This window comes from Sparus aurata, chromosome 17 (assembly GCF_900880675.1).
Source record: "Sparus aurata chromosome 17, fSpaAur1.1, whole genome shotgun sequence".
Taxonomy (NCBI): Eukaryota; Metazoa; Chordata; class Actinopteri; order Spariformes; family Sparidae; genus Sparus; species Sparus aurata.
Genome location: NC_044203.1, coordinates 13,260,230 through 13,278,270, shown reverse-complemented (window position 1 = coordinate 13,278,270; position 18,041 = coordinate 13,260,230). Strand labels below are relative to the sequence as shown.

Here is an 18,041-nt window from a genome sequence, read left to right as displayed (position 1 = left end):
CTCTCTTGTTCAGAAAGCTCTCCGTGACCTTGAAACCCAAATTCAACTAGATTTTCTAAGAAAAAAAAATGACTGCATGACTGAACAGCTCTGATTAAACTTAATTTCATCTGCCTGACTTTCTTGCAGTGTTCTTCACCCTGTTCATGGAAACTGAAGCAAGTAAGGCCCAAACTCGTTTTGGTCTGATACTGCTTTGTTGAGAAACTGGTTTAGGTTTAGTTTTTTGTCTCCATAACAATGGCCTGATAAAACCACTTCTTAAACAAAACAGCAAACCTCTGAATGTCTTTGTAGCGGGAAGTTGTTTGCTGAAGAAGGCGGCTGAATTTGAATAAATCTCTCATAAGACTGCTAATTTCTAGCTAACTTCTTGATCCATTTTTTCTGAGTAAGCTGAAGTGAGACTGTATAATAGTTTGAAGGTTGCCACTAATATTTATTTTCCTTTTTTATTTCTCCTCTTCTTGTGTTTGGTCTGCAGATCCATTTGTGTACAGTAAGTATAGACACTCTTATCCCCTAATTCTTATAATCTACCGTATGCAGTCTATCATCTCACTCGTTTGTGACATTATTTATAAAAAGATTAGTGCAGATGATCATACGTTCACCTAGATTATTATTGCAATCCTCATATGCCTGATGGCCAGGGGTCAACCACTGCAAGTGTGACTGTAAAATAGCAAATATGAAACAAGCATTTTTAAATTAAGCATGAATCAAATATTTGTTGATTCTATAATCAATTGTAGGATGAGTTTAGTTTGGAACTTCATTTTGGTCAAGTGTACCAGAACACTCTTAACCTCTAACATTGCTGTCTAACAGATTATGAAAGGCTACGAATCGGAGGCCTGATCTGTGCCTGCTTGTTGGTGGCTGGAGGTCTCGGCGTCATACTTTGTAAGTCCTGAGTCCACACAGATGAATTAGCCAGAATGGTAAATCCACGAAGTGAGTTGAGATTGAAATAAAAGACATTAGGTATTCATATTGAGCAATGCAGACGAGTAAAACATTTTGCGTGCATGATTTCTTTTTAAATCCCAGATCAAAATCTCAGAGCTGCCACTGAGAGCAGTAATAAAGCCATTTATAGTATATAGTAGAGTACTGAAGTGATTGTAACCTCAGTAACACATCTTACTTTGCCTTCACAGACAACAAGTGCTCCAGGAAGGAGAAGTAAGTTCTCTCTTATAACTAACTAGTGAAACTGTGTGTGCGTCTTCGGCTGAATTTTAACATCTGCCTTGCTCCCCCCTTTGATTGTCCTTCTTGCTTTCTTGTCTAACTGCCGCCCCACCCTCCTCTCTCACCTTTTAGAAAAGGGGAGGACGACAGCAGTGAAATCTGATATCGTACCTGACAATCCGGTTTGGCCCAGGAAGAAGAGCTGACACGCAAGAGGGTGGAGAGACTGAGCGCGTTGTGGGGGGTTTGGAGTAGAGACACCAGCCCAGGTGATTATACCTGTACAGACCTGTGGGAAGAACTACCATTTATTTAAAACAACAGCTAAGTTCTGCTGAAATTGTCATGAAAATGTCATGAGTAAGACAAAATAAATGAAGCCCCCGTCATGTGATTCGGTTTTGAAATGTTATCCAAGTATATGTAAATCAGGGTTGTCCCTCTGTCTCACACATGTTGCTTAGTTCCAGCCATCACCACAATGTTGCATCATTGGGAACATAATGTTGTGGTTTTGTTTTTGTGTGTGCATGTTTTGCTGTATGTATAACTGTAGATTTAGATGATCCACGTGGTCAGCCATTTCAATACTGACAAGTCTAGAGAAAAGTTAGAAACCTTTGGTGTGCACATCCAAAATGAAAAATAAAAGTCATCATGCTAAACCAAATTTTAAAATGTTGGTGCTTTTCTTCACAAATATAAGGTGCCTGGTTTAACTCCATGACCTTTAATGACCTACACCTCTACTACTTATATGTACCGTAAGTCACGTTATTATGGTTGTATTACTTGCAACCTGATTGTTGCCTTGTTGTGTTATGCATGAACGTGTGAACAACACATAACTTAGCTCACAGCGTGGAAGTAAATCTCCCTAACCCGACACTCTTTCACATCTTCGTTCACGACAAACAAACATTAATGCTCCACTCCTCCTCCCGGCTTCGCGTCCTGACTCTGGATCAGCTTCCACGCCCCGCTCGCCTCCAGCAGTCGATTCGTCAGCAGCCAGCCCGACAGCAGAAACCGACCCGGGATCAGGATTCACACAAGACTCCAGCCTCTTTGACTCAGCCCCTTTTTTCCAAAACCAAGCCAACCTGTTGAGTGTCACAGTGGTGTAGGCAGGGTGTTGGCGCACTGTGTGGAGAAAAGTCGCTAGTTCTGAGTCAGATATCCGCCTTCTTGTGAGAAATTTCCTGGTTTTTTTTTCTTGCCGCTTCTAAACTCAACGTCTCAAGAGGTAAGTGTTAAACAAAAGAAGCTCGTACGTTAGATTCTCTCCTAAAGTGTTATCTTCATGTGAGGACATTTGTTTGCGGAGTTTAAGTTTCCCAAATAGGCTCATGGAGCATCTTTTAAGGCAACTGCAGCCCAGTTTAGCTATCGTAAGCCGAATATAATGACGCATTCTCTGCTAGCATCTAAACAGGTTAGCTTTTTTTTTTTTTTTTTTTTGTAAAACAGTTTTTAATCACTGTGCGTCTTATTAACTTACTCACACAGTTATTTTAAAAAGCAAAAGAGGTAAAAAAAAATCTATAAACGTACATTTTTGGTGGGTAAAGTCAACCTTTTTTCCTCTAAAATGTGAAAGTAACGTACGACGCACAATCCGTCACGAGCCAATAATGTTATCCGGTTTGCATTTCTCCTCGCGCTCGCCGGTGCCAGGACAATGGGACGGCACGCGCCCCCGGACCAACGTGCGTAACAGCCCAGGATAGTCTTCCTTCACGCGCCTTCATCACACGTGTTGTGAAAAAAGCAACCTGTAGGCTTACCTGACGGGAAAGACAAAGACGGCACTGCGTCAATTTGCACATTTAGTCATTTGTCGCTGGTATGTGTTCATGATTGATGCTAATTGTCCGCTTTAATAACACTAAAATTTAAAAAAGCAGTAGATCGCAGAGTGGAGATAAGTGTCACGGGTCAAATGATTCAAACCCACGAAATAGCACCTGGAGATAGCTATTTATGACTTTTCTCTGTGTGTGTGTGTGTGTGTGTGTGTGTGTGTGTGAAAGGGCCAGCTGATAAGTGGTGGTAACAGTTTGTCACTAAGTGGCACAAGGACAGTTTTGGGACAAGGACAGATACAGGAGTGGCCAAATTCTGCAGTAAAATGCAAAGCAGATACTGAAATGTTGCTCATTTGTAGGATAAGTCTCAATCAAAATAGTCTGGTCTGAATTGTGAAGAAGGCTAATGTCAACAAGTAATTGGTCATCGAATTGCCATCCAAATGATTGTACTATTGATTCGTTATTGACTAATTCATTCAGTACTGGTAAGAGGGGGATTTCTTAACATTTTTGCACCGTTTTTGGTGGCTGGAAAAATGGTCTTGAGCAATTAACTGATTATAACATGATAGAGATGTATAAACAATTCAAAATGGCTGTCTTATTCAACTTTACATTGTCAGTGTGTTTCTGTGACTTAAAGAGACTAGGTGCAAGAAGTTTTAGTGTCTGCTTCACTGCAAATGGGAATTTCACACCAGAGTGAGACCCTTGTACAGAGAGAAGTCTATTGTGCAAGAGGCACCGTATGACTGTAGGCCAGAGTGAACTGCAGTTGTAAAATATGTTGAGGTTTCACAGGTTTTGGGATGACCATAGACATGCCACAAAGCCAACTAACCCACTCTTTGGCAGGCTTTCCTCAAACTGCCTGTCTTGCAACAAGTTGATGTCCCTGATGTGTTCTGTGAGAGTTCAAATGTTAGAGATGAGCGAAGACCAAAACTAGTAATAACAGTTTAATAGATAATTGTATTCTGAATTCAAATATATTTGATAATTAAGATTATACTTAGCAGTTTAACAGAACATACTGTACTGTTCAGTCTTGTTTGCATATTTGGTTCAAATATAAATAATGTTAGTAGTAACCTTGTGGACCACTGACATTCCTGAGAAGATCAATATGTTTGCCCTGCAATAGAGTAAGGCTGTAACCAATGATTATTTCCATTATTGATTCCTCTGCTGATTATTTTCCTGATCAATTGATAAACAATGGTTATCATCATACAACAGGGCCCCAAATGTACTGTCTCAAACTTGCTTCTTTTGTCCAACCAACAGCCCAAAACCCCCAAAAGTCTTTTGATGAATATGCTTTCTTTGCAACAAATACTTGATGTAATATGTTCAAACCGTCCCCAAATTTATTTCTGGATATTTTAGTACTCTGACATACTGTGAGAATGGTTTCAGCTAAGACTAACAAATATGGAAACTGACTGACAAATGCACAGAGAGGGAAACATCCAGCTTACATTTGCCTACGGCAGATTATTTACTGTATGTTGAATTAATTTGAATTAACTTCAATGCCTCTCATATGGAGCACAGACTTTCACAGAGAGTCAGGTGAGGCAGAGAGAGATGGGAGAGTTTACAGGGTGAGAGACAGAGATGGAGAGACGGTGAACGAAGGCGGTGATAAGACAGCGTTGTCGCTCCTTTCTCAGGTGAAACAGACTTAGCCTGCTATCCTCACCTCTCCTCACATGACCACGATTCTTAAAAAAGACAATGAGAGCGGGTGAGGAGAACACAGAGGAGAGAGGTGGAGGGGAGAAAGGGAGAGACACTTTCTCCTCATCTTTCTTCTCATCACTTTGGTGGCTGACAAACACAAATTTAGAAACCTCAACAAGAATACATTGATTTTATACCAGGGGATGTGACTGTGACCTTCAGTGCATTCTCTACCAAACTACAAAGCTCAGCAGGGACACAGCTGATCATTAAGGGCAGGTACATTTACAGTTCATAGAAAATGTTAACACAGTTTAATACAAAACACCAAGTCTTTCACAATGTTTAGTAAAGCAGCTATAAATCTCTCTCTATATAATCTACATCTATAAAATATGTGGAAGGTGAGATGAGAAGAGAGAGCTCCATCCTCTCATTGCCTGATTCATGACTGCAGGGTGAGGAGCGAGCAGCCTGTTGCTAGCCGCTCACTGCTAGCCTTGTGGTTACCATGAGTAACTCATGGCTCTAGTATGCTCCACTCCCTCTCTCACCCTCCGCCCATCTCTCTCTTTGTGTCCCTTCTTCTCATTCCCTCTCATTCCCAACTGCACTCTCTCCCCTCTTCCTGCCTCCCTCTCTCATTTCCCCCAGGATTGAGTTTTTCTTCCTCCTCTCTTGCTCGCTTTTTTCCCCCCAACTTTATGTCTTGTTTTTGGATTTTCCTTTTTTTTCTCTCTCTCTTTGCCTTTCGTCATGAGAGGACTGCCTCCACTGATACCCCTCCCTCTTTATTTTTATCATTTTCTTTTTTGCATTTTGCAGTGGAGTCAACGTTTCACTAACATCTGTTGAAAGTCATCTTTGGTCAGAAGCTGTTAGATGTTATCACTCACTATTCAGCAGCCACAGAGACAAAGAAGTCTTCTTTTAATTGATCTAAAAACCCATCTGAGCTTGTGTGAAATATCAATCACATTTTTGAGAGAAACATCACAAGTCTTTCTGAGATAAAAGCAAACTATTCATCACCGAGTGCAAAGCAGGTTAAAACTGTTTTGTGTGTAGTCCCGAACACCCAAGACTTTCCTGTATGTGTGTTTGTTGTGTGTGTTTGTGTGCGTCATAAAGGATGTGCTGCACGCTGGAATCCAGTGCTGCTAATTTAGGAATAAAAAATGCCACTGAGAATAGGCAGCTGTCTTTGAAGTGCAGTACAGGAACACACACACACACACACATAAACACACACCGGGGTCCAGCATTCAAACAGGTGGGTGTGTGTGTGTTTGAAGGGGGGTTGGAAAATAGAAACAGGGACTAAGTCACACATATATGTGGTGCATACCACGTCCCACAACACACACAGGCCTTTTGGTAATAAATCAGAGCAAATTTATTCTGTTTCTATGGAACAAGGAAGTGTTAAGATGCATTAAGGAGACATAGAATATGCAGTTATACAAATACACGGTGTAAAATATTGGAATGGATAAGTTGTGTGTGTTTTACACACATACACCTCGTGTTTTATACCACTAGTTGATCTGAATAGGATAAGAAGTTTTAAGATTGAATGAGTATCAACTGGGCTGTTGTAGTAGAGCTATTGCTTCCTTTTGCAAGAGTATTTGTTTCCTCTGAAGGACTTGACTCTGCGGGTTTGTGTATGTGTGCACGTACGCGGTGTCTGTTTGTGTGTGTCTCACCGAACGTAGTCACTCACAAGGGAGTAAACACTTGTCACACATTCAGAGCCAACTGGTGGCCTTTGTGCGCTGTTGGCTGACATGTTGGAGGCAGTGTGTCACAGTCAGAAATACAGATCGATGGAGAGTCTTTTCTTTTACATATTTTGCTCACAATTATCGCTTATAGTATTTTTTTATTCTTTAGATGTGGGAGTTAAAGAAGGACTCTTGGGTGGCCATTTGTCAACAGATAGTTTTGTCTTGCTTGACCACATTTGAAATAAGTGTCTCTGATACAGTTTCAATGGAGGTAAATTGATTTTCTTTTGTGGTGCTTGCCCCAGTAAGTAGTAAATATAAATCAGGGTCACCCTGATACACAGATTTCTATGTGATAGCAGAAATAGTATCTGTTAAAGCAAAATTATAGCAAAATTGAAATATTTAAACCGAGCGAGTAAATATTAGGTCCCTGATTGAACACTACGTAGCTACATTTAAGAGTTCCAACTCTTTTGACAGCCCTGCAGCCTATTGTGTAACCCTGTTGATGAATAAGAGCGAAGAAGACGAGTGGGATGGTAAACGATAATAATGAATGAGCGTGAGACTCATGGGATGGGCAAAGAGCCTAAAAAAAGCCTGTGTTCCAGAGAGTTTGTAAGGGAAGGGATGAGTGGAAAAGACTCAACAAAAGGAGAGGACAGGGGACGGGTGAAGGAGCAAGGACGTGCAGAAGTGTGTCCGAAAAAAGAAGTAGTAGGGAGGAGGTTTAAAGAGGACTGGAGAGGAGACAGCAGCTCAACATAGGCAGAAGAGCAGTGTGAAGTAGTAGCTTTAAACAAACGGGCGATTCTGAAAGCTTTTCACATAAGCGTGAAAAGTATGAGACAGAGAAGATAGCTTGAAAGAAGCAGAGCGTAGAGACACAGTAAGAGACAAAAATGTGGAGTCCCGAAGACAGGAAGAGAAGAGGAAAAAGAGATACAGGAGGAGCTGGAAACAACAGTCGGAGGGACAGTCGGAGACAGGCAGAATAGTGTGACAGAGCCAGAACAGAAAAGTCTTTATCCCTGGACCAGGCAGAGCTGGAGAACAGGCTCCACAGGGAATTTGTACTGAGGCTATAATAAACTACTCTTTACATGAGTTAAGTCTCAGAAATTATTTGGCTATATTTGTAATCATGCTTTCTTTGGTATCAGCACGTATCAGACTTTGCTACATCTGAATGTGATTCTTGTTTGTCTTGTAAAAGTTCGCGTGGAGAGTGAAACTGTAACAACATTATTTGACTGATAAAAGATTATTCCACAACTATTTTAATTATCTTCTAAATTCTTAAATGACCTTTAAAGCAAAAAATCTCAAACAGTTGCAGGTTCCAGCCTCTCCAATGTAAGGAGGTGTTGGCTTTTATTGGTCTAATGTCACTATACTGAATTAGAGCTGCAACGACTAGCCCATTAGTCGGTCAAAAGATAAATAAATTGCCACTTAGGATAGTTGAGCAATCATTTCAGTCATTTTTCAAGATAAAATGTCCAGCTCCAGCTCCTGCTTCTTAAATGTGTTCCATGTCATCTTTGGGTTTTGGGGAAAAAATGACAAAAGAAGCAATTTTATGATGAGCCCTTTTCCTTATTTATTTACATTTGATAAATAAAGTATTCCATGAATTAAATAATAATGTAAACAATCCTCAATTACATGCCTGTATTAAATATGTTTTAGACTATTATTTTGACAAGACCCACTATGTGTTACCTTTGGCGCTGGTTTCGGGGTTAGGCTAATCTGCGGATTCATCATCGATGGACGGACAGCAACAAAAATCATTTGTTGCGAGCCTAGACTGTGTAAGGGGTCAAAGAGCCATTGATATTTGAGATTGAATGGTCTCAGCTTTTCAGGCATACAATATACGCTGTACTTTACTCTTCCACAGGGTGCTGTGACTTTGTCTGACACACCTCCAGCGCTCACCTCTTGGCTCCACCTTACACCAACATTTGCTTTAGAAAATGATCTTCAGATAGGAGGAGGGAGCTGCAACCTCTTTGTCTCTTCACCCCTTCACTCTCTTTCTCTCGTCTGCCTCCACTTTCTCTCTCCCCTGTCTCACCCTCAGCGTGTTCTTCTCTTTCCCTGTCCTCCTCTCTCCTGTTTCTGTCTTTGCCCTGCGTCTCCTCCTCCTCACTCTCCTCACAGTGTGTCTCTTTCCTGAGGTAAACCGTTCTCTGGTGGTTGTTGGCCTCGTTCCCATCCTCAACATTCCCCCTGCCTCGCCTGGGGTTGCTGTGGAGAGGCACCAGGAGAGAAGCACTCATCCTGCTCCTCTCCTTCTCTCCCAATGCCAAACTCCAAATACCAACAGCAGAGGAGGGGGACACATTGTTTCACTTAGATCCTCCTTTATTGGGATCTCCAAGACTCAAAGGTCACAGTTGTTTGAGTGTCCTTAGATACTTTACAAACCAAACTATCAAAAACTAATTAATCCTAGATTTCATTCTGTCAGTCTTGTCTTCAGATCTTGAAGCTGACCTGCACTGATTCCATATAAATAAACAAAAGCTAAGTTTACAGTCAGTGTAAGGGCTGAACAAGATGGGAAAAAATAAAGAATTTTGTGATTATTTTGACAGAAACTGGAATTTTTGATTTCAGTATTATTTTGATTAATTCTTAAGCCCTAGTCAGTATTGCTTACCACAAAGCACTGTTTGTGTCCTTAATGCATTTTTTCTAACATATATAGCATTTGCAAGGGCACAATCTGAACCTTGCATCCACGTTCACTTGATAGTTTTCTTTTTCACTGCTTTTGTGTGTGGATTGCTGTGTATCTTCATGTATTACTGCCTTTGCTGGTCTGTTTATCACATGTATGTGTATCTTCATGCATGTGCACGAGACAAACCAAACAGGGAAGAACTTTGTGGTCAAAACTTCCATGTCAAAACTTGACATGTGCACAGGTGTGTTTGCTCTTCATTGAGGAACGCTGAGAGCAGAAAAAGTGCAGTAAGTGGAAAATCACTGCGGTGTCATTTAAGGTGTGTCTCCTGCCGGTGCACATGGTGCCTCTGCTGCTGCTTCAACATGGCAGCTAACAATGTAGACACACAGGAGCTCAGTTTGTGGGATGAAACTGCTGTCATCAACAAATTTACAGGCAGTCTTGGGGAGTAACGAATTACATGTAACGACGTTACGTAATTTAATTACAAAATTTACGTAATTGTAATCCGTTACATTACTGGGAGAAAATATGTAATTAAATTACAGTTGCTTTTGGAAATTTCAATGATTACAACTTAAGTTACATATGAAAAATCGTATCCCTGTACTACAAAGGTGGCTCTCTTTTAACCCGGCTAGATCACCATGGTAACTTATGGTTAGCTCATAACCTGGTCCCGACCAGGTTCTGTTCAGACTTTCAGCTTAAAATCGGCTATAAAAGCGCCGCTGTTTCACGATTTAACTCATTTACAGCTGGCGTCACCTTTACTTTGAAAGTCCAGTGGAGCTGGATCAGAACATTTGTACGGAGGGAGAGATCGCGCTGATCCGCTGCTGTTTACTTTCTCTCTGAGCGTCTCCGCCTACAGATGTTCAGCTGAGGGGATACGCTGCTCAGCTGTTGATCCGACTTGCGTCAGAAGGTCATTTATTTACTTTTATATACAGTCAGTCACCACTGAAAGAAGTTGTGCGCTCGCAGCAGGACAGATAATTTAACTTAATGTGGCCATGAATAAATTAATTGTTTCGCCTGTTATGTGTTGCCCAAACGCAAATCTTGAGTAGGTCTTCTCTGTTTTTCCACATTTAAAAAGGTCTTTGTACAGAGACAACATGAGATTTGCTTGTAGCTACAGCACCTAAAAAACCCACTGTAACCTATTTTCATACGCACACCAGCCTCGCTTTCAATAAAACACACACTGGCATTTTATAATTGCGATCAGTGAAATATATGAAAACAATATAAAACACAGTTTAAAACAACAGTTGTTGTTGCTCTAAAGCTTCATATTTAAAAGCAGCTCAATGTAGAGCTGTCAGAAATTAAAATCAGCCTCCTCTTGTCATATTTGCAGCAACACTGTTGCTTCAGGCTGTGATCAGGCTTTTTTGTATCGCTCATACTCTCTCCATTAAAACAACCTGCTCCTCTTGGCTGAAATCAGCCCGTTGTCGCTCCGTTTAGTGAGGAAGTGAGCCTCCTTCGCAGGTCAGGCCTAAGGTTAGACTCATAATATATGGTTAAACCTTTGAACTGAAAGGTTTATCACACTATAGGTCTTAAAATGTGAAAATGGTTAGCAGTTGAGAGATTTCATTCAAAATTAAGAAAAGTAATCAAAATGTAATCAAATGTAATTAGTTACATTACTTTGAGAAAGTAATTGAAATAGTTACACTACTATTACATTTTCAACAGGGTAACTTGTAATTGTAACCAACTACATTTCCAAAGTAATCTTCCCAACACTGTTTACAGGTTTATTGAGGTAGGTATGAGTGAGGATGAATTCTGAGAGAACTCTGGAATTATTTTGTCTGCGTTTTTTTTTTATGATTAGAAGGCACTGGAAAAATAAAAAATATCTCTATTGACTTATGAAACTTTGAAAAGCTTACCCTTTATGCAATAATGTACACTAGAACTGAGATTACAGCGACATCACAGACAGGAATAGCTTTAAAACGGTGAGTGCTCTTTGATAAAATTCTCATGGATTTTTTTGCCGAGTGGAATCTAATTTAAAGAAATAGAAAATCTGGACAGTTGCAGCATGTGCACATGGATGCATGCTGTACATACAATACATTATGTATGTTCAAATAAGCATGGAGAAAAAAACAAAAGATAACATTAAAACGAGTAAAAAGGAGATCGAAGCTTTGACTCTTTGACTTAGCAACAGTGTAACGTATTACCCAGAAAGAACAAGCTCTCCTGTGAAGGCTCCATTAGAGCACTTTGTACCCATCAACATCAGCTCAAGTTTCTGTGCGTGTCTGAGTATGAAAGAGAATGACAGAGACCACTTTATGCCCGTCTAAATACGATCACATTTCTCTGTGGTTGCGGATGCATGTGCTGTAGGAGTGATTACCTGTTTTCTGTGCCTTTACGTCCTTGGAGTGCCCCTCGGAAAACACAGAGAGGTTAAATGTTGCATCATGTTGTATCTGTTGACTCAGTCAGCTGGTACGAGCCAGTTTGGAGTACAGTAATCAGTTTTCTTACATGAACACACCCATTTAAAATTAGATTATTTTTGCCTGCGGGACTTGAGATAATGTTATTTACCCTTTGTGATTACAACTAGAGCCCCGTTCAAATCGACCGCTAATGCACCACAGTTAGTAGGCTGTATGGTCAGCCCACAAGCAAGCATTAGTCAGAGGAAAAAATACACATTTTTTTTTTAGTTAATCAGTTTAATATGTTTATTGCTTTAGCCTTACTAATTAACTAGAATGTAAGGCTGCATCGAAAATGTTGTTCATCAATCTAATTACCGTCTTAATTGTCAGTGATATTGTTGTTGATATCTGTGTCTGTTTTAACTTCTGCAGGTAAACAAGCTCAAGCCTGAAGATGTCAAAGATCTCTGCTTTGGTGTTAATGACACGTAAGTTCAACTCTTCAACGTTTTTTAATTTCATCACAGCTTTCCTTTAAAAAGAAATCCTCAAGGACTCAACTAAATTAGTAACTTCCTCTTTTTAAAACCAGTCAACCAGAGAGTCACTAAGTGTGATAAATGTCACGTCAGTAAGGACTCATGGCCTCTTCCTCTTTTCAGAGGAAACTCTGCCTGAAGCTCTGTCTTCTATCACCACATTGCTCAAGTATTTATATTGTTTTGACACTTAGTAACATGTCTGAGCTCGACAGAAGACAGCAGGGTCGATGAGTGGTTACAGAGATCATCCTGTCGCTGGCTGTCTTGGTGCCCCTTCACTTTAAAATTTTAACCTGTCAGGACGTCGGATGTGATCGAGTGTCTTGTAGAAATATACTGTAAGAAAGAAAATCACAAACACTGTGAGTACGATGGCAAATGAGGTGCTCTATAACCACAGTAGTGACAAGGTGAGGGTAAGAACATCCACAGCTCTGTCAGGTGTTGTATAAGAGAAAAGATTCGGTGAATAAGGAGGGGGAGAGATGTAACAGAGTTGTATGTAACATTTGTAAACAGATCTGGATTTCCAACAAACACAGGAAAGATTTAAGAGCTTTTTAAGAGGCGTTTTAAACAGTTTCCTTTGTAAACCGTTCTACATAACAGACGTGGAATTGTATTTGTCTTTCCTTTAAAATAAAAACAGTGGAAAGCTAGTACAACATAAAGTGCACAAAACTAATATATATGAATGTAAGTCATTAAAAAGCCAGTATAATTGACTATTTCTGTACAGTTATCCTGTTATTCTTCATTTTCTTAATTGGAATTTGACTGGGTTGTGTAAATACTGAGGGTGAATTCAAGGTTTCAAAGCCAAGGGAAAGAAGCAACATGCTCTACAAATTGAAAATAGCATGCTTCTCTTCTCTCCTTCACTTGCTTTAAAAACAAAGCACATCTAGCAGGCTAGTCAGATCAAGGTCTGTGGGATAGGAGGCGGTGGTGCTCAGAATACTTTTGTCCACAGGGGCAGCCAGAATTTTAAAAATGAAATTTTCCATTGCTTTTAACTATTTGTGGTATTATAACTGCCCAGACCACACAAATCTGCTCTTCCTTAATGAACCCAAAGCAATAAAATATTTAATTTACTTTTCCACCCGCATGATCCCCAGCCATAAACAAAATGAGAAGCCTCAGGCTGTGTTGCACTGTTGTAAAGTTTGTGTCTCTGTCTGAACTCTTACAGTTGTGTCGCTGGTGTTTGCAGAAGAACAGCACTGTAAGTACACTACGGTGAATAGTTGAATAATATGGTAAAAAAATTGATCTGATCTAACAAGAAAGGAGAACCATAAAACCATAAAAAAAGTGTCAACTTTATTATTTAGCATTTTTGCTTAAAATCAGTTGTGATCTTTGAAAAGTATTGATTTGATGATGGTCAGGCATGTCAATCATTAGCGAGAGAATCAAACTAGGCCATTGTGTTTGCTCATCCCACTTCGTACTGTTGACTTTATTGTGTCACTGTTTGAGATGTGGATGTGTCTGTAAACCTTATTTATCCGCTGTTTCAACTGACGCTCTTCATTTATGTTCCTGCAGCTGAAGATGACCCCTTTACCTTTGGTAATTTCTCCTTTTATAACTTATTTTGACTATCAATTATACATTCATGTAACTAGGAGGATGATCCGTATCATTGGCATCAAATATGTTTTTTTAAATTTATTTTCAAGTGGTAACCATGACTTCTTTGTGTAGACTACCACAGACTGCGTGTCGGAGGCCTGATTCTAGCTGCTGTCCTTTGTCTCATCGGCATCACCATCCTGTTCAGTAAGATGCAAATTACACACACACCCCCCCTTATCCACACAGTCATAAACAGGCTCAGACAATGCTCAAATACATGCAGGCATCATAAAGACAGTCAATGCTTGTTTTCTCTTGTTCCAGGTGGCCACTGCAGGTGCAAGTTCAACCAGGACAAGAGGTGATTCTTCATACAGTTGCACGTGAAAAACATCTGCAATTAATTGCACTGCAAACTTTAAACCAGGAACACTTAACATTAAATATCATATTGTAAAATCAGTATTTATTAGCTCTCAATAGAGATGTTCCGATACCATTTTGACTTTCCCGATACCGATTCTGATACCTGGGCTTTTGGTATTGGCCAATGCAGAGTACCAATCCAATACCAGTGCAAAAAAACAAAACAAAAGAAGGGTTTTTTTCTCTTTTAACAGCTGTATTTTCAACTAACCCTCTATGGACGTGATATGATTGTTATCATTGTTTTATGGCCTGGCTCGGGATAAACCTTGTAGGGAATGATCACCATACAACATCCTTTTATCACCTATTTTAACTGTCAGTCATAACCGCAAAAGAACAAAGAAAGAAATCTAGGAATACATAATTCCTTTAAAAACTGTTAAAATGCAGCCACTTTATAGATAGAACAGTTTAAAAGAGTAGTGAAATGGAAAATCTAGGAATAAATATTTCCCTTACTCACTTACGTACTCACGGAACTCGTTTGCTTGCACCGCAGCACTTTGTTTTGCAGATGTTGACGGCGATACTGTGTCGACCCAGTGCAGACTCAGCAAAGACATGGGACACGCGTCAGAGGTCCAAATGTCAGAAGTAGGGCTGATTGTCTGCACAGCTTTCGACCTACATGAAATGTGTTCCCTCACTGTCTCATAAAGTTTGGGAAGAGCAGTTTCATTATGCTCTTTGCATGATGCGTCTTCAAATGCTTTGTAAGGTTGCAGGTGTTGAAGCTGGCAACACTTGTGCCACCCCTCGAAATTACAGCCCTGCAAACTGAACATGTCACTGTTTTACTGGTATGGTTATCCAGAGTAAGATATTGTTGTTAGCTTCCTCTGTTGGCTTTAAGAGCAGTGAAAAATTATTTATTTCGTTAAGCAGAAAGGAGCTAACTGGGAAGTAGCAGGGTCCTGTTTCTAATTTACATGGAATTATATCGGTGCATAGACTCATGTACTTATGGATACCTGCATTTTCAGCAGTATCAATGGCATCGGAACAACTCTGGTTCTAAAGCTGGTGTAGCTTTCGTTATCAAAATAATGGTATGTGAACATTTTACAAGGAGTATCCATTTATCAACTGTTTCCCTTCCTCTGTGTCATCTTTGCAGGAGGAGGACAGGAAGCAATGCTCAGCAGATGCTCTCCGACCAAGGTAATGTTAGTTCACCCACCAACTGTTGCTAGTGTGAGATCCTATCTAAAAACTATATGGAGAACATGCTCCAATAGTGAAAATGAAAACAGCTGGAAGAATTAAAGTTACAGGGCCAATTATTCATCAGTTCCCTGTACTGGTGAAACATTTCTGTTTACCCACAAAGGAAGCTGGGTTAGTAGTTATGGTTTTACTGTAAATGTCAACAGAACAGATGACCACATACTACGTATTCTAAACAAACAATACTGCGTGTATAGCAGACATATGTATCATGTCAATGTAGACTCATGCCTAGCAGGATACACGGCTTCAAATATTAAGATTTCATCACCAAGTTGTCGTCCTGCCAAGGTCTTAAGTTATATTTACTCTGTCCATCTGTTTCATTGTCTCACACACACACACAGTGTCAGTATGCACTGTATGGAAAGCTCCCATAGTGCTGGACTCAGACACCATGGACCTCGCTGTTAAACAGGTGGTGGGACTCTGGGTGGCAGGCAGGCAGAGAAGGAGGGAGATGAAGGGTGGTTTTACAGGCAACTCCTATTTCAAGTTGCTGCACAGCCATTAAATGTGCTCTTGTGTGTCTGAAAAGTACACACAAACCAAACATGGAACAGCTATAGTGAGATATATGGACAAGTGGATAAAGAACATACATGCAAGCATCAACAGTGTTTGCTAATGTCATGAGAAGTAATCCGAATTTCAAGAAGACTTTGAACATTTAGAGTTTGATTGGTTAAAACATTTAAAGTTTGACTCAACCACAAGAAGGCTTCATTGTTGGCTGCTCCAGGATCGTGTTGATGCCTGATGGAGGATCTCTACTGTACGATCCAACATCTCCCATAATGCTAGTATCTTTTTTTATCAGACCCTTCTTGCAAGGGGAACACCTACAATGTAAACTTTCTCTTATGAATGTGTAGTTGCAGAGCTCGAGCTCTGATGACGCTGACGATTTCTGATGTTACTGGGAGACAAAGCTTGTTTGATTACAACAGCTATGATGTACACAAAATACACAGGAGGCCCATATGGAAAAACACTGTGTGAGGCAACTCAGCAGGGGCCCACAGGGACATGCTGCACTGAAAGGCAATTTCCACTTGCATGAGTACTTACACACTAACACACATATGATTTCTTTCTCATTATCTGAGCAAGAGCATTAGTTTGTTAATTCATTCATTCAGTCATTGCAATACAGTGATATTGAATATGAGCCGCGCTTCTCGTGACAGAATCCCCTGATACTATTTTGATTGTTGTCAAGGCCTAATATAACATCTGATGTCTATTTTCTCACAATGCTGCCTTTCAGAATATGCTGTATCCGTGGACTGGGAATGCAAATAATGAAGTGAAATGTTAATTCTAAAACTGAAAAAAAAATGAATATTCTAATCATGTTGTAGTGGTCTGAAAAACAAAACACAAACAGAAGCTCATTACAACATTTCCAAAAAATGATATGGAGTTACTAAGGAAATAGTGATGTTAAGGAAAAGTCAGTTTAATTACCTGGTGATGAATGTTCTGTCAAAATATCATATATTATAATGTATAAATAAAGCTTTAAATAGCAGTGTGACCACAGGTGGAATCACATCATCAATTAAATGAATTATCCTAAGTTTCTGTTTTGGAGAATGTTATCTAAAAGCAACGTATGGTAATATATTCTGTGTTTGTATAACCCAGTGTATTATGTCACTGAACACATTTTGAGCCAGAGAGTAAACTCGAGTACTTGTCTGTCTTTTCACCCACAGGTCGTTCCTGTGACTGCTAGATCTCAACCAGAACACACGCTGACTTCCCAAACCTGCAGCCAGCAGGTAACACGGAGGAGCAGCAGCGGGATTTGATACATCCAACAAGAGGCTTTTGTTTTATTGTTAGACATCAACAGAGAGTAGTCCGTGTGTACCTGCTGTGAGGTGTGACGCTTTCTGCCTGATAACTGAGCTACTGATCTGCAGCCTGCACACGTTCACAGACTCGGACCCACAAACACTTTTACACACAATTTCAGTCACTTTCATGTCAGTCAATCGATTTTTTTTTTATTTTTTTTTGCGTATTTAGAAGTTTAAAAGGATTTGACTTGAAGAAGCAGACATATTCAATCGAGAATTCCTTCTGTAACTGGCCGTGAATTGTTTTCATTCATTGTTGATAGTTTTGTTTGGCTGGGCTGAAAGTGACTTCACACAACGGTAACACAAACCTATCACCAAAAACCTCCTGAAGTGTCCACCTACATACTGTAGGTTGTGTCGATGCCTCGCACTACTTCTGCTGTCTGTACTGTATTCATGTAGATGTTAGTCGCTTACTGTGTCCAACCTAACCCACAGTCTTTGCTTTCATGTCATGTATATGAAATCCACATAGTCTTGAGTGTTTAGAGCGGCATTGATGATTCATGATAATCTGTTAATACCCATGTTTAGCTTTATGGAGGAAAGTAGTGGATTGCACTGTCGAGAGATACAGAAAGACTCTGTCATGTTTCTATAAAATAATTATTGAAACAAACAAAAAAAGTTATGGTGTTTCATTTGTGTGTGTGTGTGTGTGTGTGTGTGTGTGTATGTGTGCAATATCTGTTTTTTATGAGATTCTAACAGTATGAGAGTATGAAATATGACAAAATTGCTCTAACTTTTTTCATTTTTACATGATAAATACTTTCAACAGGCACTTCAACTGGAATAAATAATGCATTTATGTTTCAATATCAGCTCTGACCTCCT

At 39.8% G+C, this 18,041-nt stretch overlaps 1 protein-coding gene across 2 annotated transcripts; it reads left to right on the top strand.

The window, feature by feature from the left end:
- The first annotated feature begins 2,233 nt into the window (after positions 1-2,233).
- On the top strand, positions 2,234-17,819 carry fxyd3 (FXYD domain containing ion transport regulator 3). 2 transcript variants are annotated; one of them, XM_030394315.1, is made up of 8 exons: positions 2,234-2,443; positions 11,984-12,039; positions 13,289-13,321; positions 13,648-13,671; positions 13,807-13,881; positions 14,002-14,038; positions 15,224-15,267; positions 17,055-17,819. In XM_030394315.1, exons 2-8 carry the CDS (start codon positions 12,006-12,008, stop codon positions 17,072-17,074), a joined length of 267 nt encoding a protein of 88 aa, XP_030250175.1. In that variant the 5' UTR covers positions 2,234-2,443; positions 11,984-12,005; the 3' UTR covers positions 17,075-17,819. The 2 variants fall into 2 exon arrangements, with proteins under 2 accessions (XP_030250175.1, XP_030250176.1); XM_030394316.1 differs by lacking the exon at positions 2,234-2,443 and adding an exon at positions 11,862-11,886.
- Positions 17,820-18,041: the final 222 nt, after the last annotated feature.

Excerpts from the sequence above, each read along its gene's own strand:
- fxyd3 (XM_030394315.1), top strand. The coding sequence starts at position 12,006 with ATGTCAAAGATCTCTGCTTTGGTGTTAATGACAC. Across the intron at positions 12,040-13,288 it reads TGCTTTGGTGTTAATGACAC|TTGTGTCGCTGGTGTTTGCA; the intron begins GTAAGTTCAACT and ends GAACTCTTACAG. Across the intron at positions 15,268-17,054 it reads GCAGATGCTCTCCGACCAAG|GTCGTTCCTGTGACTGCTAG; the intron begins GTAATGTTAGTT and ends TTTCACCCACAG.